Source organism: Heliconius melpomene, chromosome 16, assembly GCF_056956725.1.
Source record: "Heliconius melpomene rosina isolate 202511_hmr_F chromosome 16, ASM5695672v1, whole genome shotgun sequence".
NCBI lineage: Eukaryota > Metazoa > Arthropoda > Insecta > Lepidoptera > Nymphalidae > Heliconius > Heliconius melpomene.
The window spans coordinates 5,958,933-5,982,579 of NC_140404.1; the positions used below are offsets into that span (position 1 = coordinate 5,958,933).

Here is a 23,647-nt window from a genome sequence, read left to right on the forward strand (position 1 = left end):
GAAATTATTGTTACTTGTAGTAATAATATGTATAAAGATATTAAACCAGGGGGCGCAGGAACACGTGACTGTTAGTGAAACGGGTTTGATTCCCACTCGAGGAAATTGATTCCCACTAGAGGAAATTAAATACTTAAAAATTTCTTCTTTAATTTTCATTTCTTGGCTCTGGTGTCGTGGTACCACCGTGGCATTGACTTCTGCCACTCAACACGCAATACCTTCAAAATTTGACGAAAAGTGAGAACGGAGTACCTTAAGGTTAGGTTCCCTCTGCCTAGCCTGCTATGCGGGATGCACCGTGAAGCTAAAAAATATATATAAAGATTTGTACACAAGCATTTGTTCTAAAAAATCACGTTATATAAACATAATCTGTACTTTCGTACATAAAGTATACGTTTTATACGAAATGCAACGCACAGTCTGTACGGAAAATTCGAGGATAAAGAAGGGTCCCGGTACGCACGCTGCATAACTAAAAATGGCAAAAAATTCATGTGCCTTGCCTTCATAGAAAGAATGAGTACAGTAGGCAATAATATTACGCTTTTTTCGTACTATATTCGCTTTGAAATAAGGCTTAGGTTGCTAAAAAAATATAAAAGGTAAATTACAAGCACGCCTGTATCGACTTATGTTTGAATTGTAGGACAAACGTGTTATTGTGTTAGAATAAAAACCGTTCTCCATACAAATGTATGTATGACATTGCAAGTCGTGCGGATGCGCGTAGAACATGATTTTCATTATTAATATATGTGACATTTTGCTTTTATAGCACGTATGTACATAAATGAAATAAAATTTTCATTTTTTTTTATTTAAAATGAATGTATGAGTTAATATGTTTTGAATTAGGTTAATTCAAACGTCACGTGAATTATTTACTTATGTTTGCAGAACCCAGACGGTGTCTTTAGGTAATATTATAATCTAGATATTAAAATGTCTAATATATTTTATTTTATTGGTAAACTAGCGACCCTCTTGCGGCTTCGCCCGCTTTTATTACTGGATTATTCATATAATGTATGTTTCCAAAGCACTTAAGATAATGTGAAAATTAATTAAACCCTAATGCAACCCGCATTTTCGTAGTTTCAATAAGGATTTTCCAATTGTTTTACACAGTAAGGATTTTTTAGTAGGTACCGTAATTTTAAATCTGTGCTACTAATCTTTTCAAGTACTTATTGAAATATATTTAAATTACTATTTTTAGATAGTTAAAGGACTATTTTTAAACGGAAGAAAGTTGGGTGGTTTAGAAGAAGAAGAGTTAGAAACAACAGACAGACACGAAAAGCGACTTTGTTTTATAAGATATAGGATAGGATATCTTATAAAACAAAGTCGCTTTTTGTGTCTGTCTGAACTTTCTAACTCTTCTTCTTCTAAACCACCCAACGGATTTTTATGCGGTTTTCACCATTAGGTCGAGTATTTTTCATAGAAGGTTTATATATAGTTTATTATTTGTACATTCTTATGTAAATTAACATAAATACGATAAATGTGTATAAAGTCCTACCCGTTCAGACACTTTCGCGCATGCGCTGCCTTAATGGTAAGTACTACATGAAAAAAATGTACTGGAGTATTGTTCCTCTTAATAAGATCTACAAAAAAGTCCGCGAGAGCATATTTTTATCTTTTAAGGATAACGTGTAGTGATCATATTTCTGTCTAAATTGTTATTTCAATATATTTTTTATTGTGAGTCGTATTTTTCCATAATGGTATTAATCCTTATCCTTTAAAATACTTTATTAATTTTCTACGTTAAACGAAGATAAAATTTGCTTTTTACAATATTTCGAAATTGCGAATAGTTTTAGAGAAAAACGCATTTAATTGTTGACACATCCCGCCGTTGACACATCAGCTGTATGTTACTCAAGTTTCACTTATCCCTTACTCTCAGCATATAAATAAGTATATTAGTTACGTTGGCCATTTAATGTAGATCAAAACTGTCTTTTACTGTTTTCATTTTAATAAGTACTTTAGAAGTTGTTACAATATCAAAAAATCCTTGCTGCGAAACGGCTCGCCACTCGCCATGCGTCCGCCGCGCCCGTGTGCCATACACGCATCGGTGGTTCAGTGGTAGAATGCTCGCCTGCCACGCGGGCGGCCCGGGTTCGATTCCCGGCCGATGCATTCTATTTAATTTTCCTCCCCGCAGCCACTTAGTGCTTGCTTTTCATCAGGGACAAAATACCCTCTTCAGCATTAACCACAAGCCCAAAAAAAAAAACCCGCCTGCCTTTATAGCAACGAAGATTTAGATTCTTTTGCACGTATTGGATAATTGGAGTTGAATGTATTATTTCAGCGCGATATATTTGGTTTCATATTTTGTGTAGTAGTTATTAGTAGGTAGGCTTTTGTTTATAATTTCTTCCGTTTAAAAATAGTCCTTTAACTATGTAAAAATAGTCATTTAAATATATTTTAATAAGTACTTGAAAAGATTAGTAGCACAGATTTAAAATTACGGTACCTACTAAAAAATCCTTGCTGTGTAAAACAATTGGAAAATCCTTATTGAAACTACGAAAATGCGGGTTGCATTAGGGTTTAATTAATTTTCACATTATCTTAAGTGCTTTGCAAACATAAATTATATGAATAATCCAGTAGTTAAAGCGGGCGAAGCCGCAAGAGGGTCGCTAGTAGGATAATAAATCATATTACCGTTAATTTATATGAAAATACTAGCGGCGGCTAGTGCGTGAACTACGTTATTGTTAATTTCTGCCTCCATGAGTACCTACGTCCTATAAGTGACGTCAATGCAAAATTTGAGACTTCTAGCATTTGTAGTAACGAAGTTTCATACAAAATTTCAACCCCAAAAACAACCCCTTAGGAGACGAATATTGCAAATTCCCGTCTTAGCGAGCACCTACGTCCTATAACTAAATCCTATGCAAAATTTGAGATTCCTAACACATGTAGTTTCTGAGATTTCGTGATGAGTGAGTGACCTTTCGATTTTATATATATAGATTAGGCTCAAAATAATAAAAAAAATATAGCACTGCGGTATTAGTACAAAATACTTTACTTTTTAGTAATTAATCAAAAACTAACTGAAAATCCTGCTATAAAATTGAATTTACTCATAGATTTCATAAATTATTTTATAAAGAAGTGATTCAAGCATTTTGCTAACAACATTGTAGCAGAAAATTTAAACTCGACTATGGTACCTGTCTGTTAACGTTAAAGTTTCACAAAACGATCAATTGTTGGGGCTAACTTCATATGTACGGTTATTGAATAGCCAAGAACTTATATGGAAGTACAGTTTATATAGTATTAGACAGTGTGTAGGAAGCTTATATTACTTGTTCTAATTGTAGGATGAAGGGATGTGTTCGTGTATTGCTTGAAATCTCTCTAATAAGGAGAAACTCCTCGAGCGCTTTCAGACGCAAAATCGAGGAGGCTCACAACTACTTGTGAACTGCATTGATTGAAAATTGTGTCTCAAATTTCAGTTTATAAAGTAGGTGATAAGAGGGTAGTCGAGGGGGCACAGGCGACAAGTTGTGGGTGCCTTGAGTGCCTGGAGTGCCTTGAGAATTTGACGGAAAACGGAGAACGGAGTGTCTTAACACTAGTTTTTCATTGCCTACCTTAAACTGTAAACTAAATATAAATATGCGACATTCAATGATATCACGATTGTATTAACTAATCGCGATGAGAGCTCATATCAACAAAAAGTCGCATGCAATACTTTCATTTAGCTGTTTACTATAAATTCTCACTGTACTGTCTTTACAACCCAACAATTATGAGAAATATGAGATAAACGTTTCCAATACTAAGAATTTTCACATTGTAGCTTGTTATCTTCGTTTGAAATATCTTACTTATTAACTTAGAAAAATATTATTAAGGCCATATAGATTGCTTGTTAGGTTCGATTCCCATTGAAACAAATGAAATATTTAATATTTTGATCTCCTTGCTCTTTGAAGGTGGAAAGTGGGGAACGGAAGTTTCTTAATGGCAACGGAGTATCGTTATACATCGTACACTAGGTCGTCAAAGGAAGCCTAGTGTTAAGACACTCCGCTTCCGATTTCCCATTTCCGTTGAGTGGCGTAACTCAACTCCACCTATTAACTCGATACCAGAGCACAGAAATGATGTGGGCCACGACAGGCTTAAAGTATAGAAAAAATATATTTTGGTTTACTAGTAAACAATATATATCTATTAGAATAATGGACACCAAATAAGAATCTTTGTCACGTGCCTCTGAATAAATTGCGGAAAACTTAATTAAAGAGTTCGGTCCGCGTGCCCCACTTTATTTTAACAGAATCAAATATTTTACAGAGCGAACTTCACCAAAGTAATTGCCTATTTATTTTAATCTTTAGTAAGAATGTTGAGAAATATAAATGTTTGGATATTAAATTTTGCTAGTTCAATTTGATTTTGGTTATTTTAGTTAAGTTGTGAATTTAACTATAAATTTACTTTCTTTGAATCAATCATCTTAAAATGTTATTTCTAAAAATGTATTGAAAATACAAAGGCTGTCATGGCGCAGTGGCACAAGCGTGTAACTGTAAACGCGACAGCTGTGGGTTTTATTCTCACACGGGGAAATTAATGATTTTTTATTAAAAAAAATATTTTCTTCGATCCAATAACAAGGCAAAACGCGGCGTTGAATTCCGTCGCTAAACACTGAATGCGTCAAAAATTCGGCGCAAATTGAGGAAAATAGTGTCTTTCCTTTGCCTATCCCGCTATATGCGGGATACACCGTGAATCTAAAAAAAAATACATAATTTTATATTCTAATCTATGTATACCTATACAATGCATACCACGACTTACATACATTTCCTTTTCAGGATGTTCATGTCAAACGCTACGGATATTCCCCATGCAGAAGCAACAAACGGTGGCAGTAGGCAAGTCGGTGGTTTTGACCTGCCAGGCTGACGCCCCGGACCCGGCACTCGTCACGCAGCCGCAATGGAGGGACCCTAAAGGTCTCATTATTAATGAGGCTGCGTAAGTGTTGTTTTGTTTTAGTATAGTTGCATGTGTGCAATTTTCTGGAAGATATAAAAAATACTAGCGGCCCGCCCGCGGCTTCGCCTGCGTGAACTATTTTATTATTATTTTTCTGTCTGAGTACCTACGTCCTATAAGTGACGTCCATGCAAAATTTGAGACTCCTAGCATTTGTAGTAACGAAGTTTCATACAAACTTTCAACCCCAAAAACAACCCCTTAGAAATCGAATATTGCAAATTCCCGTCTTAGCGAGCACCTACGTCCTATAAGTAGCTCCTATGCAAAAATTGACATTCCTAGCACTTGCAATTTCTGAGATTTCGTGATGAGTGAGTGACCTTTCGATTTTATATATATAGATAAGATAAATATTGATTTTTTTTATATCTAATTGAAAATAGATTAGAGTTAGTCACTATTAGCAAAAACTAGTAAGTAGATTTAGAGGAAAATTTCGAATAAATATAATTGGGTAAAATATAACAACAAGTTTAAGCGGGCGAAGCCGCAGGTGGCTCACCAGTATAAAAAATAAAGTATTTATACTTTATTAAATACTCAATTTATTATTAATTTATTTATTCTAAATTCGACTAATAAACATTAAATCCAACCAGAGCTGGTACCAGACCTGAAATCTACACAGAACCGATGCCGGCAAAACAACAGCAATTGCTTTACATATCGTCCATCACGACCGCCATGGCGGGGAAGTACACGTGCGAAGCGACGTACACGAACATGCCTCTCAACGCTAGCGTTGTCCTCGATACATTTGGTGAGTTTGCATAATTTAACTTAGCAGCTTCAAGCTTTTCCTTATTGGAAGGTAGGCAAAGGGAACCTAGTGTTAAGACACTCCGTTCCCCTTTAATCGAGACATTGAAACATAGCGTGTTGAATGGAAATGGAATGGAAGGTGTTGAGTAAAAATGGAAAATAAATTTATTTCTCCAATTGGAAATGAAACTTACAACCGTCGTCACACGCTGTGCTAGAATGCCATGACCGCTTCATATATATTAACTTGCAAAGTAAATAAATTGAACTTTAATCCCTTTTCTGAATTTCTGTGAAAGCATCGTACTAATTACTTATTGTTGTTTCCAATTTCAATCAGAATTATATAAATAGGATTTATAACGTTGGAATAAGCTGAAAAAGCACTGAAAGCTGTATATATATTAAAACTTCTTTGAAAAGTTAACCTCGTCTCGTTCGTTAACCGGCTTTTCACTTAATAAATGTGATTGGGAGTTTCGCTGTATCCCGCATATAGTCGGGTAGGCATAGGGAACCTAATGTTAAGTGCCCTGTTACCAGAGCGAAGAAATGAAAATATTAATAAATAATAATTCGTTTTGAACCCACAGCCACGCTTGTGTTACTGTGCCAAGACGATTTCTACTATAATATTTAAATATTTTTTAGTGGCTATAACATGGACGAATGCAAATGAAAATCAGTACGCTACGAAAGGAAAAGATTTCAAAGTTATGTGTGAAGTTACAGCTGAGCCTGCACCATCTGTAGATTGGTTTAAAGAAGGAACATCCGTAAGCATTATACTTATTAATTATATTTATATTTTTGATATTAAGATAATACCTATATTTTTATAATACATTTAATTACAGATATTTATTTTTTTAACTGCTGGTTGTATCCCGCTCACAGCAGGGTAGGCAGAGTGACTCAGTGTTAAAACATTCCAGTCTGCCAAATTCTGGAGGCATTACGTGTTAAGTGGTTGAACTCTACGCCACGACTTGCCTCGACTAGAGACACTAGAGCGAATAAGTGAATATATTAAATATTCTATTTCCTCGAGAGGGATCAAACTCACAAACTGTCGTAATTAAAATAATTATAACCTTATATAAAAAAATAATTTATATTATATCTTTTATTATAAAGACTTCATGCTATGCTTATACAATATTGTATTACAGATATTGACAGGAGACCGATATGTCATACACGCAAATGGTCTTTTAATTAAAAACGTTCAGGAAAGTGATGACGGGACCTACACCTGCCGAGCGGTCGTCATACAAACTGGAGAACTAGCGGAGAAAAATATTAAGCTTCAGGTAAAAGAAAACAGAGAAAAAAAAAGCTAATTTTGGTTTCTAACCTTTTTTATACATATATTGTAAAACTTGTTTTAAAAGTGTTTTTACAAATTATTTTTTTATTACAAAATAAAATTTAATACTTTAAACAATTTATTAAATTTTATAAAATGTAACAGGTTTATACTGCACCAGAAATGGAAGAACGTGAACCAAGAGTCGTTATCAAGGAAGGTGAATCCGCATCTATTACCTGTAAAGCGCGAGGTCAACCCCCACCAACGTATTCTTGGATAAAGGCTTCGACGCGCGAGGTAAAATTTTCTATAATATTGCTATGTCAATATATTTTATGTATACAACGACGCTACGTGACTACTTTCAATTTATTTTTTATATGTACATATTTTTTTATTAGCTTTACGCTTTGTTAAACATACTTGTATAACAGGATAGAGAGGGGAAACCTAAGACAATCCATTTTCAAAGAACCGCCTAATTTTCTAAATATTTTGTGTTGAAACTGGTGAAACTCTACGCCGCTCTATCTTGTCACGTAAGCTAAGAAATGAAAATAATTCATTCTTTTGAGAGGGAATCGAACCCACAATAATCACATTTACAAACAGACAGACTCATTTTTAATTTTTTAAACCAATTTTTATTATAAAATATAACTTTTTAGAATCTAGCAACAACATCACGATTCAGTGTGAACGAAATTGAAGGTATCCTGAGAATAGATAGAGTAGAAGCGGGGGATTACGGCAAATATATATGCAGCGCCGTGAACCAGGCGGGCCATAACGAAACCGAACTGGAAGTGGAAGTTTTAGTTAAGCCGAAAATATTTGAATTATTAAATACGACGTCTGCTGAAAATACCGAAGGGAGATTGGAGTGTAAATCCTCTGGCCGTCCAGCTCCGCAGATAAGCTTTAGGAAACTTAGTACTAACGATCGTTTCTTGAATGGACCTAACGATGATGGAAGGTATGTTAAATATATTAATATATATTTTACTAAATGAATGGATTTTGATGATTTTTTTTTTATTTGAAAGCTGGTGTTTCCGTATCGTCCCATTTTAATTTGGCCCATGCTTGACAATGTAATCCATAAGAAAATTATATATGTCTTAAATTTGCATTAAATAAATGGACGAATAACTGAATATCTCATGTCATTTTATATATCTTTAAGGGGAAGTTAATATTATTTAAATTGTTTACAGGATTACAATAGAAACAAGCAGTCGTCAAACAGGTGATCAAATGCAATCTAGCGCAGTTATAACCATATCTAAATTGAACAGGACCGATGATGGATTGTATGAATGCGTCGCGGAAAATGAAGGTTTGTACTAATTAAAATTTTCATTTGAAGGTTTAAGAAATATAGATAAAATAACAGTATTAAAATAGATAAAATGAATAAAATATCGTGATATATAATATAAAACACAAAATTATAAAATATTAGTATTACAATTATCAAAATTTCATAAACTTCCTTAAGAATTCTCCCTAGACATTGGCTTAAAGAAAAAAAAATTTAGTAAAATAAATATTTAGAAAAAAAAATTTAGTAAAATATAATTTATAAAATTCATTAATAAAAATTAGCTTTCTCTTCCTAATAATGAAATTTGACTCTACAATAAAACGACAAAGCTAAAAAGTAATATCTGACGAAGAATAATTAATTACATTTAATGTCTACCTACTGATATTATTAGCGCATATTTAATTAATTCCCATGATAATTTCATAAAGACTGTATAATTAATTTTATCGTAATTCTTTTCTAATTCCGTCCTGTCTTTCATTTTATCTGAGTTTGTTTACGAAATATAATATATATTTTTATAAGATGAAGAAAGGAATAAATAACGTTAAGGAATGAAAATATTAACCACTTTCTTTATTTCTTAGGTGGAGAAGCCAGAAAAAATGGTCATTTGACTGTTCAATTTAAGCCGTCGTTTGAACACATGTTAGATACGCCTGTATGGAGCTGGAACGCTCAACCAGTCAACTTTAGTTGTATCGCTGAAAGTATACCCAATGCTACTATTAAATGGAAGTAAGTATATTTGTAATACGTTATGTAAATATTATTTTTCTTTGGATTTTTAATTTTTGTTTTTTATTCAAATATACCTGTTAATATGTTCTAATTTTACGACGACAGCCCATTACTACTTTTAAATTTTCATTCTTAATTTATTTCAAAATAAACTATCAAAACCATATTCAATATTCAATTCATATTAAATCCAGATTCCACGAGTACGATTTGGTCGAATCTCCTCACGTTAAAATATATGGATCGGGTCCTATCAGTTACGTGAGAGTAACGCCAGTCGATAGGAGCTTGTACGGTATTTACAAATGTCTGGCAACGAACGCGCTCGGCGAGGCGGAACATATTATTCAATTACGTGAAGCGTTCCCACCAGGACCCATTTCACAGGTATGCTATTGATTAGTGATTAATTTATGTGTCTGTTTAAAGTATTGCTTTTTTTACTATATACTAATTAAAATTACTTTAGAGGCCACTTGTGGCGCATGAGTGCATCGTGCAACTGTGAATGGGACGGGTTGTGGCTTCTATTACCGCTCGGGGGAATGAAATATTTAATATTTTCATTTTCTGCATTTTTAAAGCGCGGTGTTGAGTTCCACCAATCGAATTACTTATATAATAGTATATCAGATATACACTATATCATTAATCATTATTAAGACAATATTTGTCTTTAACAAATGATTAAATGTCTTAATACTAATTCTCTCCTTCTTTCCCATCATATACAAGACAAAATTGTAAAATTAAAAAACATCTTCCTACCAATTTCCATGCAGGTACAACAAGAAACTATAACAGCGACGTCTGTGTCGTTCAATATATTTGGTCCCGGCGAGGATATGGGACCTCCCATACAAGCGTACACGGCTCAGTACAAAGAGAATGGTAATTTCGACTGGAATCTAGCCATGAACAAAACCTGGTCCAACAATTCACCATTTATTGTAGAGAACTTGCAGCCGATGTTCACATACGACTTTAGATTTGCAGCCGTCAATAGAGTCGGTACTGGCGCTTGGGGTGCACCTTTGACAGTTATTATGCCTAGAAGGTAATATTGAAATATAAATATGTGTTATTTGAAATGTGCTTTTTTTTGGTATAATAAGTATAAAAAAAAATATTATATTTGTAAATTAAACACATACTAGTCGGCAGTAGGAATTTGATGAAATTTCGTACATTTTTAGTAATGAATGATTATACGTTAAATCATTCTATGTTTATCTCAATTTGTCCAATATTCTATGAAATCAAACTTGACATTAACTCGATAATTATAAAAAATAATTATTTTGTTTGGAAATTAATATTTAGACATACATATTTTTAATTTAATAGGTCACCACCAGAACAACCAAAATGGAGGGAAGATATTAGTTCAGAATCTTTGTTACATGGCAAATATGCTGATAGATACGAACTCCAGTGGAAAGTACCAGCGCATAATGGAGAACCTATCGACATGTATGAAGTTAGCTTCTGCCCTGTACGTATTATAAAGCATCTTAAATTATTGTTTTAGTATATAATTTCGTATAATTACGTAAATTTTAAAGAAAATTATGAAAGGATATTTTATATCGATGTTAAGGAAATAAATATTAATTTATTTTATTTTGTCATTCACCCCATGCAGAATAGTCTATCGACTACGGTAAAGTATAAGTCTGCAGTATAATTGAATGCCAATTATTGTCAAATATAATAAATAGTTTTAATAGTTTTACCTTTATTTTTATAATTTAAAATTAATATATAATATATATAATGAGTAAGTATATTAGTAATTATGTGAATTTAAAATTTGATTTATCCACATAGTATAATTTATTTATAACGTTGCGAACAGAGTGTTTTAACACTAGGTTCCTTCTGTCTATCCTGCTGTGTGAGTGATACAGCGTGAAGCTATTATGACATATGCCTGATTCCTTTGATATATAACAAACTCACGACCATGTTATTAGATTAACTAAACATTTTACTAGACAATTACATTGTAATGCTGTTCCGTGACATCTAATAAACTTAGATCGACATCCAACAGGTATTAAAAGTGAGCGGCGAATGGCGTGTATCAGGCGAGTCGGACTGCGTTACGGAAGAACTTAAATCCTACGAAGCTATCAATTACGAAGTTAGAGGACTTCGACCCGACACCCGATACAGAATACACGTCCGCGCCCACAACGTCCTAGGATATTCCCTCCCAGCTCAACTTTACATGCAAACTGCACTCGGTGAGTACAGAGATAACGAAATACGCGCGGGTTTCTACGATGTGTACACCGCGGACCCTCATGTTTCAAATTCGTGTCGCATCGTCCCTTCTGTTTTTGTTCTGTGCTCATTTATGTTTTATCTGTGAATCAGTGCTTGTTTTTTTTTTAATTATTATTATTGACATAGGTGGATGGATGTGAATGTGGTTTAGATGGTTTAATAAGCCTTATTATACTGTTATTGTTCAAATAAACAAGGTTAAAATTAACTGAAATAAAGAGTTAGATTCAAATAGAATGAACACGTAGAAATATTTAGAAATCTAAAATATAATTTAAATTTTATAATTCAAGACTGCCGATGACCATATTTTTAGATATTATGTTTTTCCTTAATATAATTGAAATTAAAACACGGTTTAACAAAAAGACGTTATTATTAACGCCAAGACATACTATAAAATTATGAATATTCACATCCATCTATATAATGTTGACATTAATTTTTAATTGCGTTTGTATTATTGTAGCTGCTAAGTTTATTTTTAGTCTAATCTATTCATTTCACTGTCATTGTTATTGTGTCGTCTATTTTAGTTTTCTATATCATTAATTTTGTTTTACGAGATCTGTGCTTTCTTTTTTTATATTTTATTTTAATTTTATTTGTAAAAGTACAATTTATCTGTAGATTTTAAGACCTAACCAGTTATTGTGATCTATTTCTTTATTATTTTGTATTTAGTTCATTTAGTGCATCACACAGACAGTTATGGAATCTTGCCCAGGATTTGACTCGTGTGGAGTTAATAACGTAGATGGCCTAAAACTGAAAGGCCAACAATAGTTTACTTTATATTTCGGTTTTTATTATCTCACATGTAGTTGGAATAACTGCTATAAGTTATCTATTTAAAATATATATTTATTAAGCGTTTCTTAAACATTGCTTAATTGCATGTATCTTCAGTAATGCGTTTAATTCAAAGTTTAGTACATACATCGTTACATACATTGACATCGTTAGAGTTAGGATTTTATCATTTTCCTTCGAGTCCTTTTACTTTTAACGGTAAGTCTTTTTGCTTATACACTTTTAAGTTTAATATCATTTGTAGATAATATTAACCAATATTTGTGTTATATCCATTTCCTGATATATTATAAATATTTATGTAAGTAAATATTTTTTAGGTAACCCAAGTGGAAGTCCAAGCATTTTCCAATGGGCTCACACTAAAATGGACATCTTTATTGCAATACTTATAATATATAACTATATATAAAGTATATCATAATAGTATAATAATTATTCAATTAATAAAATGAAATAAGTCCAAAGACGACTGTTATTTAGGAATTTATGTGATAAAATTTGTTGTTGTATAAATAGATATAACTCATTGCAAAATAAAAAAGTCATCACAAAATGACATATAACACTATCCTAATTAATTTGGAAATAAATCATAGCTTATACTGTCCCATTAGTATAGAATAAAACACTAAAATATATTATAATATAGACAGTAGATAGTGAATTGGCAAATAAATTTACACTGCCATAAAACATGAATTTCGTTTTCGATATATAAGTAACGTCAATGTAGAATAAGAATTGTGTACGAATTTTTGATGACTGTTTTATTCATTATAGTAATAAATTTGATGTAACGAGAGAATCGTCCAGTGCAGTTAAACTCGGGGAGGATGGTTAATGTAAAATTGCTGAGCTATCAAAATATAGAGTTAAGTGTAGTTAGGCAAGTTCTAAGTGTCAAGTTGGAATTGTGAGATCGGGACAGAAAATGACCAATGTGAAATAAATACTACGAAAATTGAACCAGTTTGTAATTTCAATGGCTTCAAATTGAATGGAGCTAATTTAGATGAAGATCGTGAATCTTATAAATCAGTCGATGTTATATTAAATTTGTTGAAAATATTAAAATTTAGCTTCATTCATTTAAGTCTCTTATCCTTTTTATAATAAACGGTTGTTATCGAGTGTTAGTTGATAAAAAAATAAAAATTTAGTAGAAAATATAAAAAATATCAATAAAAGAAAGCTGTCAAGATGCTTGTCAAGAAATCCATTAACCCCTTTTGAATGTTGATTTGAAAAGTGTGTTTGTGTCGCCCTGATCCAATTATGGGTAAATATATTTTACAATAATAATAATAATGTTACATAGTTAATACCTGCTATTGTTTCCTTTGGAATGAACTAATTACTTTACTGCATGTCCTTCTCGATGCTAGATAATATATGTACACCTTTCCAATATTAATTTAACTAAAACCATTAGCATGGTCCTTTATAAACTCTAAATATTTAGGATTTTGTGATTTCATCAAATTTTAGATTTTCCCTTTATGTCTTAGATGACGATATTTTTAAACTTTAGTATGTGGTAGCGATAATAATAATTTTAATTTTAATTGCGCATGAATAGTAATATTTGTTATCTCATGTTTGTCAAATACGTTGACAAATGCTGGTATATTAATTTAACTTTTGTTTCTCATTAGCAATATAATTAAAGGTTTACGGATAATCTAATTATTTTAAAGTAGAATTAACTTTATTTGTAGTTTAATTTTCATGTCTTATTTCTTTATGGATAACAATATGAGTCAAAGTCAAACAATAATAATTGACAAACCTAAACTACAAATAAGAGTTACATAAATTAACTTTATGGCAAGATGAGGTTTTTCAATTTTGTCGACGGTGATGGTCGTTAGATTTCCATCGGTTTTATTTTTTAGTATTTCCTCCTATTTTGTTATACCTTTTCAGATATTATATATTCGACAATCGCTTATAGATTCAGAATATTTGTCATGGGGTTTGAAAATTTATGTTGCGTCAAGTTCAAGTTATTTGGAATGTTTGCATCTTGACAACTTTTCTTTCTTACTTTTATTGTTATCTTTAAGATTTATTTATGCATCATTACTATCGCTGCTAGCATTGTCTGTCGTTTCATGTCCATTCAAACCCCATTTCATTAAGATGGAGGGCTTTCATATATCAAAAATTATTATATTTAATGTCGAATCTTTGTTAAATTTGTTAAAACTGGTGATTGGGTGCACGATTTATTGTTTTGAAAGCACTCCTAGTTCACCAAAATTGATTGTAATAAATGTTTCTAATATTTGTATTGCATTACGCTAAACATTTCGTACAAGTTTAACAGCACAAGCACCAGCTATGCATTTGTTACAATCTCTTTCAAATCACTTAACATATTTAGCTTCTTCAATATGATGCATAAAACTAACTGTTCAAAGAGCAGTAAATAAAATAAGAAATGTAATTTATTTATCTTTTTTAATAATATTAATAACTTCAAATTGTACGTTAATTAATTGAAAGAAAATTTACTGCTCTTATTTGTAGTCTTTTTTGGATATCTATTCATTTTTATTATTTTAACAGGTGTCGAAAGGTCTGGATTCGCGCCACCTCAACTACTATCAAGCGGAGCTATCATTGGATTGGCGTTAGCTGGAGTGTTTATCTGCCTGGTTATTGTTGATCTACTTTTGCTGTGCTTCAGACGGCAGGGAGTTATTGCCACTATGTGTGGCAAGAGGGTCAAGAAGCACAGTGATGATGAAGCCAAATTGGGAAGGTAATTGTTTTATTAAATTTTAATATTCACAAATTATTACGAATATAATGCGAATGTAGCTTTCTGGTAAGCTAGCTCCAACACACAACATTTTACAAGTGTGCTTAAAATTATATTATTATCATATTTAACTATCACACTAAATCTCAAAAAACTGCCATTTTATAAAATCTAAAAGAAATCCCTAACAATATCAATTGAATATTCATTAAAGACACACATTGCATATCCCATACCATTGAACCAATGCACATCGGCATATTGGCATACAATAGTAGGTTAGTGTCGATGAGAGATGTTTCTGCCCGCTAGTCTGTACGGTTGGCGCTTCCCGCTCCCTTATTGCAGTGCGAAGCGCCCGCCGTCCCCCGCGCCGTTGCCGCCGCCCGTCAAGCTCGTGCCGACGCCGACGTAAGCATAACAGCTTTCGGGACGCACCGGTTTTGTCGGTTTTTGAGGATTTTTTGGATTATATAGGGCGATTGTGTTTTAATATTGAAGTCATAAGTGTAGAAATAGTAACGGTAGAACAGAAAATATACTTTAATATAATATTTTATGATATGTAAAATTATTAAACATTTTTACACTGTTGACAATTTAAAAACAAATTAATTAGTATGATAATGTATTAATAAACAGAAATGAAAATTAAAATGGAATTTAAACACTCCTAGTACTAACATAAATTAAAGCTTAATATTGTAAATTGTGTGTGTGTGTGAGTGTCGTTACTAATATACTTTTTCTGTCTACCAACTGTAACTACTTAGTTCAGTTTTTGAAACAAAATAAAGTAATAGCATTCAACTATCTATCATTGGAAAATATGTCACAATTCTCAAAAACCGATAAACCTTGGTACGACCTATAGAAAGTCAGCAGTCGATTTCCTGCATGCTTTGTGTGTGCGGACGCTACGGTTTGGCCCTTGTGAGGAGAATATGAGAAATTCTTCAAAGAAAATGGTCTGAATTCAACGTATGTGCAGTAAAGTATGCTTTTCGCTGGGGCCGGCCGATTGTACATACATTTTGTTTGAACACGAATACGCCTCAAGCCTGTAAATATGCAATGGACGTTCTTAGAGCATTAGTAATTTAATATTTAAGGCCTAGAATAGTTTTGCAATAGCATTCTATTAATCTGTGAGCATTTTAATATGAACTCATTGAAATATTTAAAGTGAGCAGGCGCCACGTATATATGATTGTCGTAACGTCTGGAACATCTCTAACGACAATGTTATATGATCTGTTGTTATCGATACATTTAGTTCATTTGTTATTATTAATTTTGTTTCATTTAAATCATATTCATTATTATGTCTCATTTAAAGTGGATTTTTTTATATATTTGATATAATTTCTTTAACATTGTGCACGAAAACTAACAAAATTTGTTTATTCTCCACGCTGCCACCCTGGTCGCTATAGTTATATACCAACTACGCCAGTGTAAGATATATACCATATATTATAAATACAATTTCACTGCGTTTCAAAAAACTAACTGCTTATTTGAGTGCTTTTTTTTCTTTGTTAGCTGGCTGGACGAGTTTTATTTGCATTTTGCATCAAAGTGCCGTTTTGCAAATAGTAACTTTAGTTGTTTTAGATCGGTGACTGTAACTGTACATTTGTAAATAAATCCATCGGTTGACCAACGAGGAATACGAAGTTAAACTCCATTTACTATTCACAGAGACGAAAAGGAACCCCTCAAAGAAACCGGCGAGGATGCTATAAAAAGGAATTCTTCAGTGGAATTCGATGGACGTCGAGTGTATGCGACCAGCGGCACCATTATCGGTAAAAACTCGGCCGTCTAAAATCTTATTATTCTCATTACTTCATTTTGGAGTTAATTTCAAAATCGTTGAACGAGCAAAATTTGAATGGTTATTATTTATAATGTGATTAAAGTTAAGCTTGTGTCTTTGTGATGAGCGCGACCAGTATTCGAAACTGCCAAAAGACGAATTATATCGTTTATTATTAAGTGCGTAATCAGCTTTATTGCGTCTAATTAGTTTTAATATGGCGAGAGAAGTTATGTCTATTTATTTTGTTTATATTAACACCCAAAATAACAGAACAGAACAAAAGATAATTAAAACAATTTATTATGTCAAGAAGATATTTAATGTGAGAGTTGCGTATGAATGACATTTAAATAGAACAATTTTGATTATGATTCTGAATTTTCGATATTTTAAGGTAGGTTATTAAAGAATAACATATTTTATAATATATGCTGCAAAATGTGAAATAACTTAAGTCCATATATTATATTAATTAATAATAAATTAAGTACTTGACTCCATAATTTATTCAACTCATTTAACAATTTGTAACACAAACACTGCTTCAAGAGGTACAAAACGTGCCTTTTAGAGATCTTAGGTACTATTATGAGGGTATTGTAGCGTAGGTTAGTTTGTATATAGCTTATTGTACTTTAAAATGGAACTTTTAAGTCACTAATTTCTTAATATAAAAAAAAATCATTTGGAAACATTTTTATATTTGCTCACATAATATTTGCTTCACAGTTTACACATTTGAGATTAAATAATATGCTATGAGATTACTTATAATGAAAAAATATAGATTGATTTAGATATATTTAAAAATGGTACTTTTATAGTATATAGTGAGTTTGTTCGAGTCTTTATTTGAAATAGAATACAGTTTTTAAATAGTCAACATTAGTCCTACACTGAACTATAATAAGACGCACCATTAATTGTAAATAGTTAAATATAATTATGTAAATATTTTATAACGTTTTTGTAAGCTAATATATGCATTTGTTAGAAATACATGCTTCAACTAATCAGATTGGTATTTTATATAAGATCTTTTATCACTATCTCTTTATAATAGGATATTTAGTTTTACATTTTATTATTAAAAATTAATGATAATTATATTTATTCATTTAACGGGTTCCCATATATATAGATTTGTTTTAAAATGATTTTCATTAAATAAATCACATCCTTAGCTCGCAATTAATGATCGCTGACCACTTAAATGTTATTTATTAATCGTAAATGATAAATGTCCCATATAAAATATTTTCATATTGTTTTGACAGCAATCATGTGAAAATTAACTTGTTTTAATGAATCTGTATATGATAATTATATGTTTGTGGGCAGCGAGAGTTAATAAAAATCACCTTCTATACATTTCTCAGTAGTTTCACCATTTTTGATATGAAATATTTCACAGGCTGTCTTAAGTCAATTCGACTTATTATAATGGCATCAGTAAAGTCTTTGGAAAACAAAATTATTTATAAGCTAAATAATATTTATACCTTAAATATGAAAAGCTTTAGGTATACTATTCGCATAAGTCTCGTGGATGTATGCTTCAAATGACACGTTATCAAGATATATTGTAACAACATAAATGCGCATTTTTATAAAATAAATGTCTTTGATATAATGAAGTGTTTTATTTCATTTCAATATATTTTTATATATTTAATAACAACATCGTATGTGAAGAAATAAAATATTTAATATTTTAATTCTTCGCTTTAGTGTCGAGGCAAAAGCGCGGCGTTAAGTTCCGCCGCTAATCACGCAATGCCTCTAAAATTTGGCTGAAAGTAGGAAGTGGAATGTCCTACAAATGTTTATACAATTGTTTTCTAAAAAAACATAGATTATAAAAATTCAACTACGTACCTACATACATTTATTTTTTGCTAAAATAAAATAAAAAAATAAAATTTAATGAACTCCATAAAATACCTCTTCTAGCTTGAAACTAAAAATTCCTATTTCACATTTATAATATTTTTTATCATTGTAACAAATAAAATTGTTTGGAAACGTTTAAAAAGGATACAATATCGATTTATCCTTGTTAGTGAACAATGAAAGGATACAATGGCGCGGTATAATAAAGTAGTCGTGGCGTAGGGGCTGAAAGGCTGACTGTAATTAAATAAAATTAAATGTTTATTTATATTTTCATTTTTTTGCTACCGCCATATAGCACGCAATGCCTCCAGAATTCAGCAGAAAGTGGGGAACGGAGTATCCTAACACAAGGTTCCCTCTACCTAGTCTACTGTGTGCGGGATAGAGCGTGAAGCTGATTTTTTTACATCGATTTGTCCTTGTTAGTGAACAATGAAAGGATACAATGGCACGGTATAATAAAATACGCTTTTTAATCGCGGCTCCCATTACAAAGTAATCTTGGACGAGGGTTGCGCGTGCGCAGGGCCCGCATTCGCAACAATAGACTAAATGTTGACAACACTTACATAGTTATTAAATATAGTGATGTGCTTATGAGTTATTGATATTGTAAAAAAATATTTAGTTTTTTTATTACACTGAGAGTTTACCCACATACCTGCCATATACTTCTCACTTTCAATTTCATATTAATTCTAATTTGATCTATATTAGAGTAATTATTTTGTCCTCTATCTGTCTCTTCTCATATAAGTGGATCATTATCTTTATGTTTTTCAATTGTGTATTTTTCTTACAGACTTCATTGATAAATAGAGATTCAAATAAAAATTTGTCTGCGGAATGAGGTTAGTTTTATTAACTTTAACTTTGCAATTTAATTACTATTTACAGTTTTTTTTTAATTTATTTAAATTTTTATTATTTGTATTTTCACTATATACTAATTACAAAAATCAACAACACTATTTATAATAGTGGTGCGTCACTCGTTTCCCTGTGGGGGTGCAGTCAATCGCTGTGGTTTAATACATTTTGAGGAATCAACAACAATGACGCACCCTGTATCAAGTTATTTATGGGTTCGTATACAGGGGGGAAGCTATACGTGCCATATCTCTTCTCATATGAAAAATGGAATTGTTCTAAACTATAGTGCCGGTAAATTGCGAACCATAATAATTTGTTATGGGTATGCTACCAACTTTTCTTTTATTGTTACATTCAGCTTAATTTGGTTTTTCTTGATCATAAATGTATTTCTTCATATATATTTGGAGCTTTGGAAGAATTTTATTATAAAATAATTTAATTTTAACATTTTTCTTGACTTAATTTGTTAACAAATCGTTATTATGATAAATAGATTAAGTAATAAGCCTACGTCTGGATTATACATGTAAGTTGATATAAACGAAGGGAAATCAAAAGCAAACGTATCAGTATCGTATAACATCCTACAGTAAGAAATCATCAAATAAGAATAATAATAAAAAGAACATGAAAGTCCAAAAGTAAGAATGGAAATAAAAATAGAAATGAGCAATTATAAAACCCAACACTATATACATACATATTAATTGGAAAAAATAAACGAGACAACTACAATTATCACTATTATTCCATTTTCATATAAATAGAACCTATATATGTACGAAATAGTAAATAAATTTTTGTTTGTTGCGTTGAGTTACGCCACTCAAAACGCAATGTTAACGCCTTAACATTAGGTTCCCTCTACCTACCCTGTTGTACGCGGAAAACAGCATATAGCGAGAACCCGAAACAGTAAACAGATTTTGAAAAATTCATACACAATGTCAATATTGAAAAGTGCAACAAGAATATTCGATCACCCCCCCAATAAGGGTTGGGTGATGGATAGCACATTGCTATCGCAACGTCAATAACTGGACTAAATTGATAGAGCACGTCGAGAAGCGATGGCGTCAAGTAATTATTAACGGCCGCTATATATAATATACGCTTGTAACGATATATCATCGTTATACCGATATATTATGGTCATCAATAGGTTCTTGGTTTTCACTGTTAGGAGCGTGAAAATTTCATATAAAGTATGTATTTGTATATGTATGACAATATATTTTTATTATCGATTTAATAAGGTTCAAATCCAATTTTTTTGTTATTTTAAATATTTCACTTTTTTGGATTTGGTTTAAAAAATAATGATTTAAATTTATCTATAGCCAATATTTATTATAAATGTAATATGTGTAAAGTATGTTGAAAATTAACAATGTACCATGCGATACTATTTAATATTTCCAAATAAAAAAAAAATCATCTAATTATTAACCTTGAATTGTAAAAATAAAACAAAAAAAAAAACGAAAATAATATACTTACATAAACTACTGAAATTACTCAATCTTCACGATACTACGTCACTGACTTCCCGTCACTTCCCAAATCGTCCCTATTGTTTACGATTCATTAAAACGATACCATCAAACGCAACATGGATTATCCATGACCTATTAAGTATTTTTTTCGGTTTCATATCAGTATCAATAGCTTACACTACATATTATAGTCTAGGGCGCGGTCGTATGTAATCCCTGTCATCTGTTCCCGAGGTAATTATTTAAAAGGGAGCCGGGTCTAAGCTCCAGCGCGTGTCGAACCCTAATTGTTGCGTCCGATAACCAATAAGGGGGCAAGGCAAAGCAAAATAAGCTTGCGAAAGCTTTGAAAATATTACTTTCTGACAAATAGTAACCCTGCATTATAATTTATTGTAAGAGTAAGGGGGCTATGTTAATTTATTTTGATTTAGATAAGATTTCGATGTAGATAATTATGTTTATCTGACAGCTTTATCAGTGACCTGTTGAATAAATGATGTGATTTTTTTCGCAAAGATAAGATAATTTAGTTACATTAATTAAATAGAATTTGCAAGATATAAGGAAATATTGTTAAAGAGATTTCAGAATGAAGTCGGCCACTAGCAAAGGCCATCGTAGCGCAATGGTACGGCATGTGAATGTAAACGTGAAAGTTTTGATTTTGATGTCCCGGAATTTGGGGGAATAAATATCTTAATATTTTGATTTCCTTGTTCTGGTAACATGACAAAGCCCGGAGTTAAGTAGCGCTACTCAACTTGCAACGTGTCCAAAATTTGGCTGAAAGTGAGAAAAATGTGTGTTAACATCGTGAAGCAAAAAAAAGTAGCAGAAAAATCATTATGTATGAAATTCTAATATTCCGGCTTAAAGAAAAGAATATTATAATTAACAGTACAAATAACTATAATATTAAGAATTATCATTTGAACCATCTTTTGTAAGTAGATATCTATAAGAATTTTTAGACAAAAAACTTAATAATAAATTTTTGCATCTCAGTATCTAGAGATCAAGAGATTATGTTTTTAATTAAAAACGCTTCTAAGTCTCGATCTCATAACCAACAGGAACACAACGATGTACAGTATATTAAGATTTTAATTTACGTAGAAATATATAAACTTTCTATTTAATCTTAAATACCACTAATGATTATGGAGAACGGAGTGTCTTAACAATAGGTTCCCTCTGCCTCCTCTGTTATATACGGGATATAGCGTGAAGGTACACTTTGCAAATAATGATTCTCTACAAATAACGAATTATAGGTACATTATTTTTACAGAGTGAATGTTATTTTCGTTTTTTAGCGTCACGCTGTATCCCGTACACGTTACATTAGGGTAGAACGAACCTAGTATTAAAACATTCCGTTCTCCGTTTTCCATTAAATTCTTGAGGCAATACTTGTTGAGCGAATTTCCTTCAGCACCACAGGGAAGAAACTGAAAATATCAAATTTCAAATATGAAACATTTCCTCGAGTGGGAATCGAACCCACAGCTTACCATGTCTACAGTCACTGTTAGTGCCCCTGCACCACGACTGGTGTCAATGTCATCTTACATATAAATTGCATGTTACCCTTAGCGCGCACTGGTGACTTTTGTCACGGTGACAATAAATTTTTTGTCACTGACATGTCACCATACTTTTCGCGACTGCGCGCACTTGCGATGACAGTGACGAAATTTTTTACATTTGATACAATGGATCTCGAAGAGATGGTTGTCTGTGCACTTATATTAAGAAATAGAAAAAAAAGCAAACGTAGAAAGTATTGGCTTTCAAATTATTATTTGAATAATCCTTTAGAGATTTGTCATAGAGCAATGGCATTGTTTATTTCATCTTCATGAAAGCACACGTTTTGCCTTGGTGATGAACTTGACGCCATTCTTGAAATTAAAATTCGGTGCTGTAATGCAACACGCTGCTGTTTCATGTTTATGCGGAAGACGACTAGTATGGAAACTGCAAGGGGGAGGTGACATTTAGTTGCTAATGCGCGCACGGGCATACAAATCTAAGGACGCGGTGACAGTTGCGTCACCGGCGTGTTGCCGGCCTCCGCGGACAAAAAGTCACCCAATTGTCACGTATCCAAATGCGCGCACCTTCATTAAGTGTAATGTACACGGTGACAGTGACGCAACAGTCACGGTGACAAAAATCACTAGTGCGCGCTATACCTTAAGGTATAGCGCGCACTAGTGATTTTTGTGATCTAGATTTCCGCGGAGGACGGCAACACGCCGGTGACGCAACTGTCACCGCGTCCATAGTTTTGTATGCCCGTGCGCGCATTAGCAACTAAATGTCACTTCCCCCTTGCGGTTTCCATACTAGTCGTCTTTCGCATAAACATGAAACAGCAGCATGTTGCATTGCAGCACCGAATTTTTATTTCAAGAATGGCGTCAAGCTCATCACCAAGGCAAAACGTGTG

General features: G+C 32.1%; 1 protein-coding gene across 7 annotated transcripts in view; it reads left to right on the forward strand.

Moving 5' to 3' along the window:
- The window catches only part of Fas2 (neural cell adhesion molecule fasciclin 2), a 107,209-nt gene extending 88,655 nt beyond the window's left edge, over positions 1 to 18,554 (forward strand). The window contains exons 2-17 of one of the 7 annotated variants that reach the window (XM_085199669.1): positions 4,890 to 5,052; positions 5,676 to 5,836; positions 6,490 to 6,614; positions 7,011 to 7,151; positions 7,313 to 7,447; positions 7,819 to 8,126; positions 8,368 to 8,489; positions 9,068 to 9,218; positions 9,416 to 9,608; positions 10,004 to 10,278; positions 10,569 to 10,716; positions 11,278 to 11,470; positions 14,901 to 15,096; positions 15,409 to 15,507; positions 16,533 to 16,553; positions 16,801 to 18,554. In XM_085199669.1, coding sequence (XP_085055795.1) covers positions 4,890 to 5,052; positions 5,676 to 5,836; positions 6,490 to 6,614; positions 7,011 to 7,151; positions 7,313 to 7,447; positions 7,819 to 8,126; positions 8,368 to 8,489; positions 9,068 to 9,218; positions 9,416 to 9,608; positions 10,004 to 10,278; positions 10,569 to 10,716; positions 11,278 to 11,470; positions 14,901 to 15,096; positions 15,409 to 15,507; positions 16,533 to 16,553; positions 16,801 to 16,927 — 2,558 coding nt within the window. In that variant the 3' untranslated portion in view covers positions 16,928 to 18,554. Of the gene's footprint in view, positions 1 to 4,889; positions 5,053 to 5,675; positions 5,837 to 6,489; positions 6,615 to 7,010; positions 7,152 to 7,312; positions 7,448 to 7,818; positions 8,127 to 8,367; positions 8,490 to 9,067; positions 9,219 to 9,415; positions 9,609 to 10,003; positions 10,279 to 10,568; positions 10,717 to 11,277; positions 11,471 to 12,646; positions 13,296 to 14,900; positions 15,097 to 15,408; positions 15,508 to 16,532; positions 16,554 to 16,800 lie in introns of those variants that run through there. The other 6 variants (XM_085199671.1, XM_085199670.1, XM_085199672.1 and 3 more) reach the window with 6 other exon arrangements.
- The last annotated feature ends 5,093 nt before the right edge of the window (positions 18,555 to 23,647 follow it).